We start from the raw sequence: 24183 nt of genomic DNA, 5'->3' as shown, positions 1-24183 counted from the left end.
ATTAAACATAAGGATTATAGAAATATTGCTTTTACATCGTTATGAAAGAAAGGATGATGTATAAGACGGACAAACGAGACAGTCTGATAGTCTTTTTTTTTTTAAGAGGTTTTGTATTGTTTCATGATGCTCTTGCTGTAATACACAACCAGGTTGAAAGAGGACTAAACTGTTAGGTTACAACTAGGGATGAGAAAAATATAGAATTTTCATTCAGTATTTGAAAAGAATCAGTATTCAAAAGCCAATACTGTATCCTGATGTTCAACACTTTTAGTTGATTTACTACAGCTTCTTCTGAAAGTGAAATAAAATTTGGAAAATCTCCAGCACTCTTTCTAAGAGTGTCTATGTCGACTGTCCATGTTGCCTGGCGTTGATGAGCATGGAAACAAATAGAGTAAGGATTAGAAGAGGAAGGATTTAGAACATGTGGGGTAATGCTGCTGTTTGCAGATTTTTGTGGTTTTACCTGAGGGTGACAGTACAATATCTGGAAATAAATCAAGTTACTACATATTAGGAGGCAATGCAAGCCCTTGCTGCATCTGCAGCTTTCTCTCCTGCTGCCCTGCCAAAGTGTGCCCTTGTTCCAAATTAAGGATTTGCTGTTTCATTGTATACTGGTTGACCTTACAATCAGCTTACATTTACTTACTATATCGTAGAACACATTTTCCTACTTAACTTTGTAACGGCCGACCCCTTGTTTCCAGCCGGCAGCTACACCTCCAAGACCTGTGGCCTGGATAATTTACTGAGAAACCTTTCCTGTCAAGCCGTACTCCTACACAGATAAACTTTCCCCACAATCAAAGGTTTGAAATGCAAAGACACAGTAGGCAGAATGTAAAATTAAAGAGGAATAAATGTATTAAATGAGACAAGACACGCCACAAGACAAATGCACACCCAAATATTCCTCCACCCCAACAATCCCAAAGCAAAACTGAAAATATATATACAAATCCCCTCCCTTGTCCACGTAACATATAACACACACCACACAAACGACAAATGACTAGCAAACGGAATGATCGTGAACTTCAGTCCGAACGTGAATAAATGTCCTGAATACGGATACTGATTAGCGGCAATTGTAGAGTTTGTATTTCCCGGCGTTGGAACAACCTCACCGTGATTCCTCGGCGTGTGGCGAATGATGATTCGACCCCGGGGTCTTCAGCGGCAAGCAGGTTGAAAGGCAGTCCGGATGAATGAAAAACAAACTGGGTCCAAGCGCAATGAAATGAATCGGCAAGCAGGTTGTATTCGTGAATGCGGTATTGGTTCTCCTCTTTCTCTCTCTCTCTCGTGCTAGTTCCCCCTTTCGTCTCCTTCTTTTCTCCTTAAATAGTCAGTGACGGCAGTAATTGATTGATTTGACACAGGTGCTTTCCAGATTAGTGGTTGTGAACTCCTCCCATCATCCGTCCTCCTTTACGGGGACAACATTAACTGATACACATACACGCAGTCAATGGGACAATGAAACGAGACACACACAGAACTGACATTTAAACACTAACTATGTGGCACCGCTACAACTTGAACCCTAAAAATGCTTGTACTTGTCAGTGGTCAAACTAATATATTAACTAATGGTTCACATCACGCCAGAAATAAGATGTCCTCCATATTTCATGGTGAGCAGCAGTTAATCTCAATTGTGGAAATAAAATGTGTGATTTTTTTTTTTATGCCAGATTTTCATAGTGTAATGGAACTGGGCCGTCAGCGAGCTCCAAACACAAACATTCAAATAGTCCCAGGTTCAAATAATGGAAGATTTATTCCACACAATATGTCCAAAAGTTGCAAAGCACAAACACAGGTTTTCTCTCTCTCTACAATACTCTTGCTCTAAGTCCTCCCGCTCCGACTTGCCTGGATAAGAGAGTACAGTCCCTTTTATTAAGGACCTGGGAGTACTTCCGGTGCCAGGACTGCTGCCCGATAGAAGTACAGTACTTCCAAGTCATGCACAAGTCCCATTTATTAGGAAGTGCATCTCCCTGCAGCGCCCCCTTGTGGCACCCAGTGATATTTCGGTTTTGATATTGTAGTTTTAGTTTTTGTTTTTATTTTGTTCAAGGTTTCAGTGAAGTCAACAATTTTTATTTAGTTGTGTGTTTTTATTTTATTTAATTCTGGCTTTTTTTACATATTAGTACAATTTTTTTATTTATTTTTTTTCTGTTGCAAGACCTCAAATGCTGGCCTTCTCATATTTCAATGCCAGTTATGTTTCAGTTAACAAAATACACTCACAGTTCATAATGCTGTTAAGCACAACTTGGCTATCAATGATCAAATAAATTAAGTGGCCTAATGAGTATATTTCGCAAGATCAAATATTTCAAACCAAGAAATCGGTCTGTGCAAGCACGTTGCTGGTAAGCTTTAAACAAGCATGAATTTTGAGAGATTTTTTTCATACTGCAACGGCGTCCATTGCACAGATAGCCACACAGTGAAAATATTCGCTTGACGAGTGCCAGTAATGCAGGTGCACAGACAAGGTCTTCGGGCTCTGGCGCCAGTATACTGTATGTTGACTAATTGTGCTGCCAGAACTGAAGCAGTGATGTTCGGTGATGTAATGGCTGGTGAGGCACTGACTCCTTCACAGTCAGATTTACAAATATATGAACCCAAAAGAGTAGCTTATTTACTATTCAACTGGCAGCATGCACACTGACTACAGGTTATCTCATTAGCATTCTTTACACATACACATAGGTAAGGTACATATTTGGTTAAGAAAAAATGTTACATTTATAGCGGTGTGAGAGAGCGCATTTGCAGTTGCAATTTCACAATTCAAACTCATTCGATACAAATGAAAGTATAGAGTGGTGTACAAAATATGGATTTCAATTTTGATTGTTTACGATTTTACCTTTATTTGTAAATGAAGTCCACGCGCCTATCTTTCTCCGCAAAAATATCTTTCACTTTTTATGTAAAAGTCCTCCTTATTTTCTTTTAGTTATAAAAGTCTTAATCTTCCATTTTGGCAGTAAGTAGAAATAAAAAATAAACGGACCGCTGCAGTGCACTTGACTTTCTGATATCGCTAACTTATTGGCTCCGAGAGTCTCTGCGTAGAACAGTAGCAACAAGCACCAGTTGGACTTCCATGCTGCAACGGTATTGTCTGCCTTGTGCCTTTTCACTGCGGTTTTATATCCGATCAGCAAGACTAAATATGTCACACGTATTCATTAAAGATGTTAGCCAGACTGTGGAAAGTCAGGTGTATAATAAACGCACATGCAAACAATAAATTGGAGACATACAGAGAGACAGCAACAGGCATTTTCCAGTTGCATGCATCAACCCAGCGTTTGAGGGATAGCGCTGTCCGAGTTGTGGCTCTGCTCCTTTCGTTGCTGCCGCACATTGCGTTTCTCCTCTGTATTTGATCAGGAAATGCGCAATTTAAGCGGTTTTGACTACAAAAATGATCATAATTATTAGAATTACACAGAAAACAAATGTACACCACAGACCAGTGGACAAATTTATTTTATGTTATCATTATTTTATTTTTTTTTGTTTTCATGATGACAGGTGTGACATCACGTCCCTGTATGAAGTGCAGTCATGGTACCAGAGAAGTGCTGGACTTCCACTAAGCACTGATCCAGCTGGCCCTGCACTGAAACTCCAAGACTCTTCTTCTTTTCACACGCTACATTTGGTTTTATTATCATCTGCCCTATAGTTAAAGTATTTCCACATGTTACTCTCTTGCTTTCTACCCGCAAACATCTGTGCAAAATTCACCATCGTCACTCACATGTACTTACTACTTCAACCAGACAAACCAAATGTGTGCAACAAACAAACAATGGTGCTTTACGGAAATTGCGCCATGTGACTTTAGTAAGCCTAAAGTACAAGATCACAACATAGTAAACAGCGCAATGTAACTGAACGCTCAGAGTGACCTACAAACAACCCCTCTGCACGACTGAACCAGATTGAACGAATATGCTATTGCTATTTTTTTTGTTTTACCCAATTTTTGTTCTTGTTTTAGTTTGTTCACATATCACTAATTTTTATTTTTATTTAGTTTTAGTTTTTTTTACCTTAATTTCAGTTCTCGTTCTTGTAAAACAAAAAATTTTTTTAGTTTTAATTTTCGTTATGAAAATATCACCGGTGGCACCCATTGACCCCAGCTGGGCTGTGTTGCCAGACCACACTTCTCAGCATGCCCTGGGGACCGATATCCAGAGCCGCTGCCATCTAGCATTCTGGGGGAATAAAGAGTCACCAGTGACATGTTCTGATGGGCTGTCCGTCCATCCACTCCAGCCATCACTTCTGGGTTTGGCTCCTTCCTCTCTGTTGGTTGCGATGCCCATCTGCCTGCTTGGAGCCTCCCATCCGGTTAAGGAACCATCCCTTCTTCTGTTTGGGATGCCCATCCAACTCCTGTGGCATTTATAATAGATAGATGCTACTTCACTGGAGCTTAACAACTAATCGCCTTAATTGATATAATTGATACTTCATTCAGTTGTGAATGCATTTCAGAAAAGGCAGATGGTGAGCAAGTGCCACAAAAGACAGTGTGACTTAAGAGTTTAGGAGCATTTTAATCTGAACGAAGAAAAAAAGGTTGTGAGTTGCAGAATGTGTAGGTCTGAGCTCGTATGGCATGAGAGCACAACAGAGATGCACAAACATATGAATAGGAAACATACTTTTACAGGCTCTGTGGAGGAGGAAGACTCGCTATCATCCCACTAAGTTGAATGTTACTTCAGTGTTGATTCAGTGTCGATTGACAGAGTAATTGCCAGATTAATAAATTATCAAAATCATTAGTTGCAGCCCTACATTTGACTGTTAGCTTGGATTGGAAGTGAAGGTAAGGCTTTATAGAGTACTTAAAATGGCTCTATGTCCACCGAAATATCACTGCCCTCAACTCGGAATTTCAAGCTCACCCTTACATATTCTTACGTTGTGGCAACCCTGTTAAGTACCAATCGATAGTGTACAGAAGGTAGCATTTAAGGAGAAAAATGAATGCAAAATATGAGTAGTCTCGTCACAAATAAAGTAATTGCTGTGCTGGTGAATGTTATAAAATGAATACAGGTTAAATCCTGTTATAGTGAAGACACAAGTGCTTTTTGTTGGCTGGCCAAACGTTCCTAAAACATCATGTTAAACAAATCTTGTTTTAACAAAATGTAAATCTCAGTATAACTAACATGTTTCTATATAAAGTTACATCTAACAGCTCTTGCATTCTGTATTTTCACCCTTGTAAAGAGTTACATCTGTCTCATTTTTAAATAAAATATTTTTTGCAGTTTAAGAAGCGCTGCTTTTTTTTATACTGGTATTGTCAAGCTTGAGTCGCAGAGTTCCACGAGACAAGAGAATGAGTTCAGGTTTTCAAGGAAAATTCAGGTACATTATTGTTGTACAGAAAAGGCAGTCCCAAGGCTACGTTCAGAATAGGACCTGTTAGGAGCCATGGCACGGGCAATCGTCCTGCTTTAGCTCCCATCTTCAGATTAAAAGAGCACCAGTGGCACAGAATCACCGCTGTGGCAGATGTAGTCTGGAGAAGACAGATCAGGAGAGTGTGAGGAGGAGCAGATGAAAGCCAGATGTTAAATGTTAAACATTGTGCAAGAAGCATGGTATGTGGTAACCCTGATCCACCAGAGGACAACCAGTTGCTTTGCCCTTGGTTCACTGTTTACCAGATGCTGCACAGCAGTTATGTAGCTGTCCTTGTGCCGCTGCTGTTAGACATGGCAAATTGCCAGTGGCCACGGTCACAATACTATATGTATTTTCCCCATATTCGATATAACAAATTATTTTTATGATCCTGTGATTTTCTTAATAACTGGACTCCACCTGTACTTGCACACACCAGATGGTTACTGACCAGGAAATGCTTGTATATGCAAATTTGGAACTAAACATTGCATTGGTCCTTCCACCTTCAGGTGTGGCCCAACTACGAATGTATGTCAGCACCTAATATCGTGCAAGCAAAGAAGACCAACAGTTTAGTCTAGCATTTTCAAGAATGGCAGGAGAGAATTTTTTGAGGTCAAAATGAAATGCAAATACAGTCAAATATGAAAGGAGGAGAGAGGCAGTTATTCAGAGCTGGGAGCCAACATTCAATAGCATTGCTTTCAGTCGTAACAGGGGATATCTTTTCTGCAGAAAGAGACAGAGAAAGAAAATGTTTTTTTTTTTCCTAAATGCTTTTTCTGTGGAATGTGCAGTGCAGCTATTGAGATAATGTCAAGGAAAGAAAGGACACACACCATCAGAAAAGTATTAGAAAAACAAAACAAAGATTATTCGTAGGAACGGGAAGGATATCATCCAGTTTATTTTTATCCAACTAAAGCTTGATAGTTATTAAGTTAAAGGGGGACCTATTGGTGTAGTACTTAAATAAAGGTTAAGTTTCTTGGCATGTCGAATTTTTTGATAGACCTCAAACGTAGAAATAGGCAAAAATAAATTAGAATTGTGCAGAAATATAGCAAAAGGCTCAAGAGAGAGATTAAACGCAAAGGGGGAAATGCTAATCTTTTTCAAGTACTTAAATTAGTGACTGGAGTAGAAGTAAAAAATTTCAATTTTTCTGACATTTCAATGATTGGGTTTTATCCTCATGTTGGTTTACTGAGTTCTTTATTCTTTATTTGTGCTGCTTTTTGTTTCACGAATCATTAGTGCATTGAAGCTAAGTCTTTGTAGAAGGAACTTGTCATGAATAGATAGATGCATCTTTGTCCTTTTTTAAACTCAGTAGAGCAAGTGGCTACTTTGGAATAGCAGTCATCATTCCATTATCTGTGTTAAAATGTATTATTACTAAAATAGTACTTTTTTCATGTTGTGAGTGATATTCACATACACTAAGTTCATCTCACACTGTAAACATTAAAGAGTCTCACATTTATGTGTGCTCACTCGTGTGTGTTTGTGAGAGAGAGAGACAGAAAAAACAAAAGTGTGTTAAAATGGCTCAAATTAAGTAATGTATTGTCTAAAATACAAATGTAAAAGCATCAGGATGGTTAAATTACAAAATTATATTTAATTAATATATTTATTGTGGCGGGTGGGGTTTGCATTTTATTTCGCAGAAAGTTTTGAAGAACTCTTGTATTGAGTGGGTAGTTGGTGTTTGTTAACAATAGTGGTAAGCATGTATTTATTCACATGGAAGAAGGAAAGGAAAAAGGTCAGCTGCATAAGCTAAGCATAACTTGCCAAGCAATACTCTAGTCACAGAAACCTCTGATAGATGGGATTCCTTCCAAAAATGATTGCATGGATGCTTGATTAAGAGAAATGCATAACCCAAGTCCTGGCAGCTGATAAGAGAAAATAAGATGTTTGTTTCCTACTTGGCAGGACATCCTTATTCTTGAGCCAGTAAATATAGCCTTTGCTCTACTGCAAGAATTTACAGTTTCATTGACTGGAAAGCAGTATGTCAATATGTTATATCTAAAACCAGTACTCATTCATTGGAAAATAGCCGAAGATGATGCAGACCTCACTAGAATGATTAAAACAACTGCACTGGTAAAGCCTGAATAACAAGAATTCAGATCCTTCCATTGACAACCTTGTAGATATTACATAGTTTATAGATCACCACTTCAAAACTACCTACTGTATGTGAGTTATGACAAGGTAAGAGTTCATCAAGAACATTGCAACAAATCTGCTTGTGAGAGTTCATTCACAACATACGTCTCCAACAGGTGACGAAACAAGCCCACCTCAAGGAGAGCTTGCATCCAAGGAACATCAAATTTGGCTCCTGTGGCCTCTGAACCAAAGTGGAAGAAGACTGTGGGAAGGTTTTTAAGAAAGCTGCGAAAAGCTCAGTAACTGGTCATGCCAGTAGGCATGCAATTGAGAAAGAGCTTTAAGTTTGTTTTGGTTTTTTTTATTCATTTTTGGTGCATTTTGCAAATTTTAATTATTTAAAATCGTGTCCATTGAAAAATAATGAATGTTATTTGTATAAGTGCAGATATAATTTTTTTTAAAAGGACTGTTCATAATAAGCAAATTTCCATTCCGGAAAATCCTTTTTGTCTAGTCAAATTATAAAATACTGTGCAAAGTTTATAGTACACATTTTTGGCATAGTTTACTCTGCCAAAAGGTACTATGCAGGCAGGACTATGGAGTCAATACACACAACTTTTGTCTGTGACATCTCAATTTATGGTACTACTGATTCTGACTCCTCAGTTCATGGTACCACCGATTTTAATGACTCAATACATGGTACAACCGACTCCTCTATTTGTAATTGGACATGTATATTTTCTTTATTGATTGAAACATGTACACCGTAACATGTTATCATGTTATTTTTTAGGATCATATCTTGTTGGGTTCAAAGGCTGTAGTGATGCTGTTGTGACTTTTTTATGTTAAAAAAAGTTTCAAACATTGAGTAACATTAAACAAAATACAAAACTTTCAAAATTAAAGAAGTGGCTATATTTTTATCATACAGCTAGAAAAAAAAACAGTAAAAAAGAAAATAATGTTGTGGAGCATGATGCCTACATCATATAGCTTGTATGGTTTTAACCTTCTTTTATTGCTACTTTTATGGCTTGTTGTTCTAACAAGGGTCATGAGTAATATGGGCCAGTTAGTCAGACCATGACAGGATGGAAACAGCAACTGAAGTAAAAGTTCAAGCAAGAGGTGAAAAAGTTAAAGGAAATGTTTTATTTTTCTGGGGGTCCCAACTGGCAATGGTGGGGTAATGTTTATATATCAGCATTCAGAATAAGAAGCCATCTATGGACTCACCCAGGAAGCAGTTCTTGTTTGCCTAACAGTATCATCAAGGTATCAAGTCACTGTCTGCACAATCTGTGTACTTTTTTTTTTCTACTTTATCAGATGCAGCAATATTTTAATACAGGTGGCCAGAATATTTCTAATTATACATCATTGTTTCAAGCATTTTGTGTCAAACTCGCAGCCATGTAAATGGAAACTAATTGTATGATACAGCGCATTGGCTTCTTAAAGAGAGGGTTTTAAGGTGTTATAATAATAGTAATATCAAAATTATTACTTATTTTCAATTTGCATTAATAAGAAGGGATCTTGGGTTTAAATAGTGAGTGATACAGAATTGGATCCAAAATAATGCTTTCAGTGCACTAGGGAAGTGTTAGAAAACAAAAACCAAATTATTCCAAGTACACTTGCGGGATCAGAAAAAAAAAACTTAATTGTGAAAGGGGTCTAGCTGCCAGTTTTACTAATTAAGATAAGCAAGCGATTCACAATTAGAAATTCGCTGATTGTAGAAGTGATGTGCAGATCAGTAAAATACTGTACCTTTGTGTAGCGTGTCTGGAATAACTTGATGCCACAATTAAATAAACAACAATGTCAGCATTTTGCTTTGACTAAGACCTTTTTTAAAATAAATTCAAATGATATTCGAATAGTGATGTTCATTCTGACATTCCTAACAGAAACCTGATGTTTAGCTTTTAAATATTTCTTGAACATATAATTTTATAATAAATGTACAAATTTGAATGAGGGCATGATATATGTAAATTGATTTCCAGCAACATTTGAAAACTTGACAGCTACTTTAGCAAGTCACTAAATTGCATTTGTGTTGCCATAACATGTAACGTTTATCCATATATTCATACTTTGTGATTTTGATATGGCTCAAAATTTAAATCATGATATTTTTGGATCAAATATCGATATACAATATGCATCTATATTTTTTCCTATCCAATTTTACTCAAAATTCACGCAGTTATATTCTTGTATTTAATTTTCTAGTTCTAATTGCACAGTAATAAATTTATATTATTTACTTTATAATAGCATTGAATGAAATATACACAGTATCACAAGAAATAAAGTTAAAAATTAACGCAAAAATGCTAATTTTCTGACTATACTTGGGTAGTGTAGAAGTAGGTGCTTTAACTACTTTAGCAGATTTGCCATTAAAAAAAACAAAAAAAACCTTTTTTTTTTTTCTCATCTTTAGGCTATATTTTGTAAACAAATGAACAATGGCTAGAACAAATATTGAAGCAACTTCACAAATTTTTGGCAAGCAATACAAGTCTATCAACTGATTCTGGCTTTAAAGATGCCCTGTGCCAGTTCACTATGTTGCCTCCTGTGCTAAATGCCCTTTCAGAGGGTGAAATAGTGGCCTTCCTGTAGAGATATTTGTTTGCAAGGTGGTTGAGAGTTGGAAAGACTGGTTAATGGTCTTTCCACAAAGCAAGTGGATTTGTCTCACTGTCAGTCTTGGCAGCTTGCAAGTAAAACTGAAGCTGAACTTTCAATTTATCTCTTTGATACAATGTGGATGAAGTTGTTGGTACCTTGAGCAAGCTATCAAAGCTTTGCTTCTCTTTTTTTGATTGCTGGTGGCGTTGCTTCAGCTCCTTCTGGAGGTCCCACAACTAAGTCAGGCTGGGTGCTGGTTTCATCATGTTGAAGGGCCTCCAGTTTCCAGATCAGCACAGCAAAACTGGCACAACATCAGCACCATTTTTTTTTTTTCTCAGTGGAACTGGTTCCAAATTGAATGTGCACCAGTGCCGTGGAAAAGGCACAAATGAAGACAGTGTTTAGAATGCATCCCAGTCCATAGAAATTATGCACTACAAACTGTGTTTGGTAGAACCTATTAATATATCACGATAGTTTTATTTTCAAATGATGCATTATAAAATAATCTCTCATATCGTAGCACTTGATATACTGCCCAGGCCTAGTTTGAACAAATAACCTGGGCTCACACTTCAAATTTATTAACATAATTTTATATTTTAAGTTCTTATAGATAAAGAATTCTTTAAAGATTTACTTTTTAATAGTCCACAATTTAAAATTAAAAAAATTAAAATTCTTAAGTATTTGTTGTTGTTTTCCAATTGTTGCATTTCTGTCTTTTTTTTACACCGTAAAGCACAATTTGAAACAATATAAATTTAACTAATGTAGTGGCCTAGGGCTGCAACAACTAATTGCCATAAACGATAATATAAAATATATAAAAAATATCCGCAATGAACACTTTCATCGATTAGTTGATTACCTTATTAGGCTGAGTATGTTGTGCTGAGCAATTTTGTCACTATTCCATTCAGTTCTGAACACACTTGAAAAAAGGTAGCCGGTTAGCAAGTGCCAGGAATGACAGTGCAAGTGTAAGAATCTAGTAACACCTTACTCTGACTACCAAAAAATAAAGGGTTGTGAGTTGCAGAATGTGTAAGTCTGACCTCGTATGGTATGAAAGCACAACAGAGATGCACAAACATCTGAATAGGAAACATACTTTTACTGGCTTTTTGGGATCGCTGTTATCCTACTAAGTTGAATGTTACTTCAATGTTATGTGATCAAGATATATAAAATGCAATATTTGCTAGGCTAGACATAATGAAATGACTTTCAGTTTTGAAGTCAGGAATAATTTGAGTCATACTCCAGTCCTCTACAAGGCGAATAAAACACTAGCATATTCAGCAGAATTTCATGGTAGGTGACTAAAAATATGTGCCATTAGCCACTACCTAGTGAACATTGCCATATCTAGTTGTTTTTTTGTCAGGGGCGTGATCACTAAATTATGGTGCTGTATTACAGTACATGCTTGCAAACACGTTAGTGTGTATGTGTGTTTACAAAAACGGTTGCAAATAAACGTTAAGTCCCTGTCCCAGCAAAAAAAAAAAGTTTTGCCAGTCTTTTGTGCAAAGGAAATCAAAAACTCTGAGTGCAGTGGTGAATCTCACAGCACATCAACCATGACTGAAGTGTGTGTGTCGCTCATTCCAAGTCAAAAGATAGGAATAGGGTGGAAAAGTGAAAGTTCAGACTATTTGGCTATTGGACTTCAATTGGATTTTATACAATCTGGAGGAAGACATGATTATGTTCAAGGACTGCTGCATCATGCCTGGTGTGGCCGGTAAAACAGATGTTTTTGGCAGAATCGCACAGTTTCAAACGTGAAAATCTAACAGCACACTCCCAACAGCAAACAACATGCAACATGTTGCGGTAGTGAATTGATTGCAAGCAAATGTGCCAAAGAATCTGCAGTGGTAAAAGATTTCCAAACACAGAACAGACAATTGATGATGCAAAAGGATATTAACTCTGTATATTAGTTAGCAAAGACAGAACTGGGTTTCCTACAAATAAAACAACTTGTTTTGCTGCAAATGCATGCGACCGTCATGTTCATTGTGCTGGACTAAATTCAAGCAATACTGCAGATATAAAAAAAAAAAGTGATGGTGCAACAGGTTCTTCTGTGGTGGAATGTTGTGGTGGTCAGATATTTACATGTTGCTTTGCCAGTAAACTGTCTCTTTCACAAAAACTGGAAAAAAACTGGTGTTGTTTTAATGTGATTATAAATACATAAGCCAAATTGCAAGTTTAATGTATTGAAAACTGTTGTGTTTTTAAGGAAATTTTGTGTGTTCACTGCACAACCAGAGCCTTAAGTGCTATTAAGTGTTTTATTTCTATTTATTACTATTTGTTTTCAAAGTACTATTATATAAATGTTGTATAACATTGTATTATTATATAAATTATTTTTTAAAAAATGTAGATCTGAAAATTTTACAAAGACCTGTTTAATTTGTGAAAGGTTCTATTTAATACTAATACACTTCATGTGTTTAATAGCAAATTAATCAATTAGTTGGATTATATAAAAAAATGAATTGAAAAATAATTACCAGATTAATCTATTATCATTAGTTGCAACCCTGCAATGGCCTAAATTCTGTATTTTCTCTTACAGCGGACATAATTTCAACTGTGGAGTTCAACCACTCTGGAGAGTTGTTAGCAACAGGTGATAAAGGTGGGAGAGTTGTCATCTTTCAACAGGAACCAGAGGTATGTTTTGCTAATTTGTGTTTTTTTTCCCCAAAAGGTATTTGATTCTCAATCCAAAAGATTCATTTGGTGATCAGCTAAGGGTAAAGGTTTGTACTGTGCATTTATGAGCTTTGGTTAAAAAAAAAAAAATACTATATAATTAAAATGCAAATCTGCATTTTTACATTATGCTCCCATATAATAAATACAGGAAATTAATATTTTAACAGCAAAAACACTGTATAAAGTGAGTGTGTGTGTGTCTGTCTATCTATCTATCTATCTAGTGATGTTAATGAGTAAAAATGATTGAACTACATGTATACTAGCAGTATAGAAGCAGTATTTAACTACCAATATCAAATAAATGATTTGATGCGTGAGAAGCTATATGTGTAAGTTTATGTTTAGTGCCCTTGATAATCTTTGGGACAAAGGCACATTTTTCCTTTGTTTACCCCTCTGTTCTACAGTTTAAAATTACAAAGCAAACAATGTGATTAAAGTGTACATTGCAGACTTTAATTTAAGGGTATTTGAATGCATTTCAGTCACACCATGTAGAAATGACTACATTAGCGATTGATGGACCAAACCAACAGCACCACTAACCAATAGAGTAGGTGGATGACTAAAAATGGTAAATAAGATGCAATACAATACAATACAATACAGTTTATTTTTGTATAGCCCAAAATCACACAGGAAGTGCCGCAATGGGCTTTAACAGGCCCTGCCTTTTGACAGCCCCCCAGCCTTGACTCTCTGAGAAGACAAGGAAAAACTCCCAATAAAAACCTTGTAGGGAAAAATGGAAGAAACCTCGGGAAAGGTAGTTCAAAGAGAGACCCCTTTCCAGGTAGGTTGGGCGTGCAGTGGGTGTCAAAAGTAGGGGGTCAATACAATACAATACAATACACAGAAAAAACAATTCCTTAATACAGCATAATAATAAAAATTCTAGAAGTACGGTTTAACAGTAGATGATATGACATAATTAGGTTTGGATATTTTTAGAGTCCTGGAGACCTCATCCATCTAGCTGCCTCCCCATTTGGCCATGCCACGGCTGAAACGTTGCTCCGATGAAAGGACCCCTCTTTCCCATGATTCCTGTGATCCTCCATCAGGGATGACTTTACCATAGGCAGGCAAACAACTTGGCAGGAGGGCCGTGGCACCAATTGCCACATTTGGGTACTGAGAAAAGAAATAGAATAGGTGAGGGTTAGTATTCAAATATAATTATCATGTTACTTATGTTTTAGTGCTAATGACTAACAACAGAGATGCAGTATGTACAGTTAATCAGCAGCTCTAGTCAGGATATGCTAAACTGAAGTAGTGAGTCTTCAGCTGGGATTTAAAGGCTGGGACTGAAGGGGCATCTCTTATGGAAGCAGGAAGACCATTCCACAGTTTAGGGGCCCTGTAACTAAAAGCTCGACCTCCCACTGTTATTTTATTACTCCTTGGAATCCTAAGCAAACCGGCATCTTGAGATCTTAATGTGCGCTCAGGTTTGTAAGTCATGATAAGTTCAGACAAGTAAGCCAGACCTTGGCCATTTAATGCTTTATATGTTAAAAGGAGGATTTTGAAATCTGCCCTAAACTTAACTGGGAGCCAGTGTAAAGATTTAAGAACTGGAGTTATGTGTTCATATTTTCTTGTTCTTGTAATAATTCTTGCAGCTGCATTTTGGATTAACTGGAGGCTGTATAGAGAACAGTTTGAACAGCCAGTGAACACCGCATTGCAGTAGTCAATCCTACTAGAGATAAATGCATGAATTAATTTATCACAATCCTGTTTATTTAGAAAGCGCCTTAATTTCCTAACATTTTTAAGATGGAAAAAACATGTTTTGGACGACTTTGTAATATGTGCTTTAAATGACATGCTAGAATCAAAGATAATTCCGAGATTGCGGGCTGATTCAGTAAAATTAATTGGGATTCCAACTGAGTTAAATGACGACAAAATATTGCTGTGATCAGCGTCATTCCCTCCAACAATTAACATCTCTGTTTTATCTGTATTTAAAGACAAGTAGTTCTCATTCATCCATTCCTTTAATTCACTAACACAACTAATTAAAGACAACATCGGAGAAACTTCATTTGATTTAAATCCAATAAGATCCAATTAATTGACAGCACTATGCCTGAGGCCCATTTTAAATATACTGGTGGTGTGTGGGTCTCTCTGTGTGTCTCTCTCTCTCTCTTTTTTCTTTCAATTTCAATTATTTATTGTAATGTGGACAAGTACCATTTACAATGAAATGCTTGCTTGCATGTGCCTTTGCAGACAGTGAACATAGACAAAAAGAACACACACAATAATAAATGAATATAAATAAGTAAATGAATTAAACCAGAATCCTAGTAATAAATAGAGACAGTGGCAGATGTAGATGTGCAGGTAGCAGTGGAAGTGATACAAGGTTACTGATTGATCATGAGTCTGATTGCAGTTGGGTAGACGCTGTTCCTGATCATGGAGGTGCGCGTCCATTTGGACTTTAGTCACTTCCCAGATGGAAGAGGGTGAAAAATGACAGTGCAGGGTGGCTGGGGTCCTGTCTGATTATGGTTCACTTTCCTGAGACAGCGTGTAGTATGGATGTCATGGATTGTAAGGAACAGTGTGCCCATGATCTGCTGTGCTGTGTTCACCACACGCTGCAGAGCTCTGCAGTCCTGAACTGAACAGCTGCTGCACCAGGATGTGATGCATCCTGTCAGGATGGATTCCACAGTACACCTGTAGAATCTGCACAGGATTGTGGGGGACATCCGGGCTTTACTCAGTCTCCTGAGGAAGTAGAGGCATTGTTGGGCTTTCTTAACTACTGCCGCAGTGTGACTTGACCATTAAAGGTCATCAGTGAGGGTGACTCTGAGGAACCTAAAGCTGCTGACCTGCTCCACAGCCACCTCCGATGTAGATGGGGCTATGCTCTATTGCCTGTTTATGGAAATCCACAATCATCTCCCTAGTTTTGCCAACGTTGAGGGTGAGGTTGTTGTCCTGGCACCATTCTGACAGGAGTCTGTCCTCCTCCCTGTAGGCCTCGCTGATCAGACCTATTACAGTGGTAACGTCCGCAAACTTGAAGATGGTGTACTTAGCTACACAATTATATACACAATTAAAAGAGGTTTTTTTTTCTTTTTTCAGGGAAATTGTTACATATGCATTATGTTCTCTTTTTCAGTAAAACTTCATTAAAAACAATATTTGGAATTAACTTTTCTTCAAGATCTTCTTTAGGCATGCATTGTAAACCTGCTTTCGGCCTCCTTTCTTGACTTCTTGTGGAACTTGTCTAAAATCGCCTCCCAGTGTAAAGGTTTTACCCGCAAAATGGTCTCCTGTCAGATCCAAAAATGTCCCGAAACATTGTGTCTATTACATTTAATACTGTTTGTTGGGTCATTGATGCCTCGTCCCAAACAAATATTTTGTTCTTTTGCATTTCTTGATTCATTTTCTTTTTCCATTTCAAAGTAACATTTTTGTCTGTGATATTTGAAGGTAAGTTAAGCATTTTGTGAGCTGTTTTACCGTATGGATGAACAATTGCTGCGATACATGTCCACGCTCTTGATGTTATGTTTTTGCATAAGTGTTTGCACTTTATACAAAATGGTTTTTTTTTTCCTTCAATTTTATTGGAATTCTTAAAATCAAATAACACTCCATTAACATAACTCAAGTTTTACAAACAAATCAACCCCCTCCTCTGACTAAGAGAGCTACTGTAAAACTTTATGAATCGATAAAATAATAATTTAATAAAGATAAATGGAGTAAAAGAGGGGAAGAGAATCTGCTTCCTCAATTTAAATGCTTATTCTAAAATGTTATTGATTAGATCCTGCCAGGTTTTGAAAAAGGTTTGCACAGATCCTCTAAGTGCAAATTTGATTTTTCCCAGTTTCAAATAGTAACAGAAATGTTTTTCCTGTTCTGACCAGTCCATCTATAAGGAATAACCACTGCCTAATTTCTCAGAGAAGATAATAATTTTGTATTTCTAATTTTCGCTACCTCTAAAGCTTCTGCTTCTTTGCCCTCTTTAAATTGAATCATATTCTGACTTGGTAAATGAATTAGTAATAATTCAACAGAATAACTTCAACCATGCATTGGCAAGTCCAATTAAATGCCACCTGCTTTCCATTGCACTGATGTACAGAGTATCTAAATATTTAATTGTAGATGTACTTAATACTCCTCATAGATGCACAATACTCGACATCAATATGACAATTGAATCATTGGAGCAAATACTGGTTGTGGTACAATCATTGAATTATTGAGCATCACAATTTTACCATCTTTCTTTCCGTGGTAAGTGTGTTGTTCATGATGATTATCTCTTCAGTTTTAATCTGAAAAGCCAGCCTTAGTCATATCTGTTGTTTGAATGAACGCTTTTGAAAATTTCTTTAAACATTGTCCATGAGACGTGTTTAAATACTTTGTACCATAATTCAGGATAGGTTTCTCTGTTTGGAATTTCAGCCCAGACAAATAGGTCTACATTATCAGCAGTTAATAATTTTGCAAAGTAACAAATAAATGCATGTGAGGCAAACCCGGTTTTTGAAATTTGATTATGTAAATTTATACTTTGATTTGACCAAACACCGTTTCGAGTTTATTCAATAAAAATAAGACTATCTGATAAAACAATCTACTTACGGAAGTGGGAATATCCAGAGCTGATTTAGCCGGTGGCATTTTTCTCAAGAATCTACGGATTTCTGGCCATTGTGGATTGCACGTCATTGTAATAAATAAATCTGGCTGACCGATATTTCATGATATTGCCATTACATCATAATATAATTGTTGCAATGCTCTTGGACTACCTTGATATGATGATGGTAATATTACTGCTTTACTTATTTAGAATTTGCTTGATTCGATTTAATGAAGAAGAGATTATTAGACTTTTAGATACACATTAATAATGTAATGTTGCAATAGATGTTGAGATGACAAAAGTGGGTTTAAATATATTGTAACGTATCGCAAATTTTGACCTGAAATATTGTGTGAGTGATATTGTTTTTTCAGAATCCATTTGTTTCATATTGTACAACCATCCTGTTTCGCCATCTGGGAAAAGCAAAGGAAAGAGTAAAGGATCGGAATATGGCGATTTATTTGACAGAAATGACAAATTGTGCTTGGCCTTTGGATATACACTAATATCTACTTTGTCTTTGATATGTCCGTCTTTCAAAATTATTATCTCTGACAGTTCGTCATATGTTGGTTTATTATAAATGCGACTGTAATCTTTCGGATTCATATATAAATCCAAGAAAATTTCTTTGTCCGTGTTTTGCAGATAAATTGTGTAAAGTGCGATACTTTTGGACGTATGCATTTGTATCCATTTTTGGCTGTATAATTTCTATCATGTCCGATCATTTAACTCTTTTGCTTCTCTTTTCCATCACTTCTTCGTGATCATAAATATACACCTCACTGAATTGTGGTTTCTTCAAAATTAAACTTGTCATAGCTTTAATTGCTGTGGGACCACAGATTCTCATAGCTTATAATCCATTTTTGTGTTAATCTACTTTTTGTGTATTGAATGATGCGAACGCGAAAAGATTATTGTAGATGCGTATATTTTGCCTGTAGTGTTTGTGGATTTCACTTTCACCAAAGCAATAAATCTCAGATACACCTCTTCATTGGGAAGCAACAAAACTTTTCCCTGATGGCAACACGAATTAGGCGATCTACAAGTCTTCAACTTAAACTTTAAAGTAGTGCTGGGCGGTAAACCGGTTCATACCGAAAACCGTTTTTATTTTTGTTATGATATGGATTTTTCTTACACCGCAACACCGGTTTAAATAGCCTAAAAGATATTCAGAACTTGGCACAACGGGTATCTGTTTCACTGCTACACCGCTAAATACATGCCATAGAGGTGTTGCGCAGGGGCTCTTTTTCACTGCTACACTGATAAAAAGCATACAACGAAGTACAGTACATGCATTAGTAGAGGTATTGTGCGGTGAAAATGTACAGAGAACATTCCGAAACTGAAGCTGTAGCATATGATAAAGTTGAACATGATGACACAGAAAAACTTTTGCTGGAAAAAGGAGTCACGTCTGTTGTCTGGAGATACTTTGGATTTAAAAGGTCGGATGTGGACCATTATGTTCAAATGTGTGAATACTTTTTCTATACTACTGGAGAATACTGCAAGCCAAGTTGTATTTTTTTTCAATACTGTGTAATGTACCTAGGTACTATGTAATAGTGTGACGACATGTTGAGTTTAATCTCGACACTTACGACGAGAATAAAGTCAACATTTCTACTTTATTCTCACCGTTTGTTGATATTAAAGTTGACATGTTGACTTTATTCTCGTAATTTGTTATTTTAGTTAGTAGAACATCTTAAAATGAATATTTACTAGATTTTCTTAAACCCCGTCATAAGTTATGGAGCACATTAAATGCTTTGTGTTGTGCTTCTTAAACTGACTTCCTCTTCCACTAAGAGGAGGCGCAGACAGCACACAGAATACATTAATTTCATGATATTCCTGCTCCCTGAACTTTTAGAATGCTAACATAAATACTTAAGATATAGTTTTCATGATGAAATGCATTAAACATGTATTAATCATGTTGGGGGCATGGTGGCATGGAGGTTGCACTGCTGCCTCGCAGCAATGTGGTCCTGGGTGTTACCTGCTTTAAATTTACATGTTTTTCTGGTGGGTGTATTAGGCGTGCTTCAGTTTCCTTTCAAAGTCATGTAGGATGGCGGGTTTTGTTATGCTATATTAACCCTGCTAGTGGTATGTATTGCTCGTATTGACCCTGCGATGAGCTGGCGCCACGTTCAGGATTTCCTCCTGCCTTGCACACAATGCTTGCTGGGATGGGCGCAACCCTGAATGGATGGCATAATTAAACATGTATAATGAAGATTTTTTCTGAACACTCCATGGTCTAAGTTTATAACTAGTTTTAATTTCACAAGGACGTTTATTGTGTGGCGATTGGTTATGTAGAGAATGAAAAAGGAAGGATAGGAATTGGGGATTTAATATGTCAGAAAGAGACAGCAAGCATGCAATAAAGAAAGCCCGCTCAGAAGAACATCCATCGAATTCTGTGTTTGTATCTTCAACCACCAGATCACGAACCCAACATTTACACAATGATGAGCAGTGCCTGGTTGTCTCCACATACTGAGGAGAGGCAAGACACATGACAGCCCGCATGAAGTTTGCTAAAAGACACCTGAAGGACTCTGAGATGGTGAGAAATAAGATTCTCTGGTCTGATGAGACCAAGATAGAACTTTTTGGCCTTAATTCTAAGCGGTATGTGTGGAGACAGCCAGGCACTGCTCATCACTTGTCCAATACAGTCCCCACAGTGAAGCATGGCGGTGGCAGCATCATGCTGTGGGGGTGTTTTTCAGCTGCAGGGACAGGACGACTGGTTGCAATCGAGGAAAAGATGAATGCGGCCAAGTACAGGGATAAACTGGACAAAAACCTTCTCCAGAGTGCTAAGGACCTCAGACTGGGCCGAAGGTTTACCTTCCAACAAGACAATGACCATAAGCACACAGCTAAAATAACGAAGGCTTCACAATAACTCTGTGACTGTTCTTGAATGGCCCAGCCAGAGCCCTGACTTAAACCCAATTGAGCATCTCTGGAGAGACCTAAAAATGGCTGTCCACCAACGTTTACCATCCATCCTGACAGAACTGGAGAGGATCTGCAAGGAGGAATGGCAGAGGATCCCCAAATCCAGGTGTGAAAAACTTGCTGCATCTTTCCCAAGAAGACTCATGGCTGTATTAGCTCAAACGGGTGCTTCTACTAAATACTGAGCAAAGGGTCTGAATACTTAGGACCATGTGATATTTCAGTTTTTTTTTTTTTAATCTGCAACAATTTCAAAAATCCTTTTTTTTGTCTGTCAATATGGGGTGCTGTGTGTACATTAATAAAGAAAAAAATTAAATGATTTTAGCAAATGGCTGCAATATAACAGAGTGAAAAATTGAAGGGGGTCTGAATACTTTCCATACCCACTGTAGTTTAAGATTGATTATACATATATAGATGGTCCTCAACTTACGATTTTTCTAAGTTACAATGGTAATATCGATACAAGAATTTACAATCATATGAAAAAGTTTGGGAACCCCTCTTAATTCTTTGGATTTTTGTTTATAATTGGCTGAACTTTGTAGCACCTTCCTTTTAATATATGACATGCCTTATGGAAACAGTAGTATTTCAGCAGTGACATTACGTTTTTATAGGATTAACAGAAAATATGCAATATGCATCATAACAAAACTAGACGGGTTCATAAATTTGGGCACCCAAAATGAGATATTACATCAATACTTAGTTGAGCCTCCTTTTGCAAATATAACAGCCTCTAGACGCCTCCTATAGTCTTTGATGAGTGTCTGGATTCTGGATGGAGGGGTTTTTGACCATTCTTCCATACAAAATCTCTCCAGGTTACTTAAATTTGATGGCTGCCGAGCATGGACAGCCTGCTTCAGATCATCCCATAGATTTTCGATGATATTCAAGTCAGGGGACTGTTACGGCCATTCCAGAACATTGTACTAATCCCTCTGCATGAATGCCTTTGTAGATTTCGAACTGTGCTTTGGGTCATTGTCTTGTTGGAATATCCAACCCCTGCGTAACTTTAACTTTGTGACTGATGCTTGAACATTATCCTGAAGAATTTTTTGATATTGGGTTGAATTCATCCGACCCTCAACTTTAACAAGTGCCCCAGTTCCTGAACTAGCCACACAGCCCCACAGCATGATGGAAGCTCCACCAAATTTGACAGTAGGTAGCAGTGGAAAGTGCTTTTAGTTATGACCAAATAACTCAATTTTTGTCTCATCTGTCCGAAGCACTTCGTTCCAAAATGAATCTGGCTTGTCTAAATGAGCATATGCATACAACAAGTGACTCTGTGGTGTGAGTGCAGAAAGGGCTTCTTTCTCATCACCCTGCCATACAGATGTTCTTTGTGCAAATTGCGCTGAATTGTAGAACGATGTACAGATACACCATCTGCAGCAAGATTTTTTTGCAGGTGTTTGAAGGTGATCTGTGAGTTGTCTTTAACCATTCTCACAATCCTGTGCATATGCCGCTCCTGTATTTTTCTTGGCCTGCTAGACCTGGGTTTAATAGCAACTGTGCCTGTGGCTTTCCATTTCCTGATTACATTACTTACAGTTGAAACTGACCGTTTAAACCTCTGAGATAGCTTTTTGTAGCCTTCCCCTATACCATGATACTGAACAATCTTTGTTTTCAGATCTTTTGAAAGTTGCCTTGAGGAATCCTTGCTGCCACTCTTAAGAGGAGAGTCAAAGGGAAGCACAACTTGCAGTTGACCTCCTTAAATACATTTTCTCATGATTGGACACACCTGTCTATGAAGTTCAAGGCTTAACAAGCTAATCCAACCAATTTGGTGTTGCAAATAATCAGTATTGAGCATTTACATGCATTCAAATCAGCAAAATTACAAGGGTACCAAACTTTTTACACAGCCAGTTTTTAAATTTGAATTAGTTTCATTCAACTAAATACTACTTCACTAAACAATTTTTGTTCGTAAAACACCCCAATATTTGGATGTTCCTAGGAAATGAAAGATGTACCACTGTTACCTTTTTTGTTGAAAGTAAATTATTATGCAAGCTGAGAGGGGTTCCCAGACTTTTTCATATGACTGTATATAAAATTATGTAAAATATCAACTTTCAAGTTGGTGTGGCAAGCAAACATTTCTGTGGGCCGAGCCATGCTATATGATACATTGGGATGCTGCTAGGATGCTGGGAACAACCGCCTTGTGAGATGCTTCAGTCTTGCTAGCAATCGAATCAATAGAAATAATTGATCTTATTATTACAGCACCCATTTTTTTTTCTGTGATTTCTTTTCGAAACCAATTGAACAGTGAGCAAATATGTCTTCCAAGTGCCTCATCTGCTGGTAGTGAAAAGAAGAGGAAAGGCATTAGTTTGGAAGAGAAATTAATGATAAGTCTGAATGAAGGGGAAAGCCAGTCATGGCCATTGCACGTGATCTTCAGCTATCCCAGTTGACGATATCTACGATTATCAAAGACGAGAAAAGGATAATGGAGGCTGCTTTGGTGCATTTGACAATTATCACTAAGAAGAAAGTAGGGGCTTTAGAGGATATGGAACTAATAGAAGATCAGGTACAAAAGCGTATACTGCTTAGCCCACTCATGACACAGGCTAAGGCATGTATGCATTTCGATATGCTTAAGGAACATTATGACAACCCTTTCTACAGGCAAACTTTTATGGCAAGTCACTGATGGTTTTAACATTTCAAGAATTGTCACAATTTTCATAATTAGAAAACTAGCAGTGAAGCAGCAAGCACCAGTACTGAAGCAGCTGAAAAATTCAAGGAAGAAATTCATAAGAATATTGTTGACGAGAAATACTTGGCTGAACAAATCTTCATTGTTGATGAAACTGGACTGAATTGGAAGCAAATGCCTGATTGAGATTACATATAACCAAGAAGCTAAGACAGGATTCAAGGCTTTTAAGGATCATACTACTATTTTTTAGGAGAATGTTGCCTGCTCTTAATTAATGCCTTTCATGATATACCATTCGGCAAACCCCAGAGCTTTAGCAAAAAAAATAATCAAGGTGATGTTTCCCGTTTATTCTTTTATTCCTGAAGTGAAAGAATACTGCCTTTAAAATAACAAACCCTCTAAAATCCTCCTTCTTTTCGATAATGCTCCAGGACACCCACAGCACACAAGGGAATGCAGATCCTGATGTCAGAGTTGTGTTTTTACCCCCCAACACAATCAAGGTGCTGTGGCCACATTGAAGGTGTATTATTTGCGGAACACTTTCACTTAGGCTATGGAAGCTACCAAAGAAAAGGAGCTCAGGCTTTTTTGGAAGGTATTCAGCATTCTGAATGCAGTTAAAAACATAGCTAGAGCATGAAAAGAAATAATGAAGGAATGCATGAATGGGATATGGGAAAATCTTTTGATAGTGTTTGTGAACACATTTAAAGGCTTTCAGAAAGATGATGCTATCGAAGAAATACACAAAAAGGTCGTATCGCTAGGCAGAATGGTAGAGTTGGAAGTAGAA

General features: G+C 37.2%; 1 protein-coding gene across 2 annotated transcripts in view; it reads left to right on the top strand.

Moving 5' to 3' along the window:
• LOC120539532 (serine/threonine-protein phosphatase 2A 55 kDa regulatory subunit B alpha isoform) overlaps positions 1 to 24183 on the top strand; it is a 158946-nt gene that overhangs the window by 63438 nt on the left and 71325 nt on the right. For both annotated transcript variants that reach the window (XM_039769680.1, XM_039769682.1), the window contains exon 3: positions 12872 to 12969. In XM_039769680.1, coding sequence (XP_039625614.1) covers positions 12872 to 12969 — 98 coding nt within the window. The remainder of the gene's footprint in view (positions 1 to 12871; positions 12970 to 24183) is intronic.

Source organism: Polypterus senegalus, chromosome 11, assembly GCF_016835505.1.
Source record: "Polypterus senegalus isolate Bchr_013 chromosome 11, ASM1683550v1, whole genome shotgun sequence".
Taxonomy (NCBI): domain Eukaryota; kingdom Metazoa; phylum Chordata; class Cladistia; order Polypteriformes; family Polypteridae; genus Polypterus; species Polypterus senegalus.
This window is presented reverse-complemented; position numbering and strand designations above follow the sequence as displayed.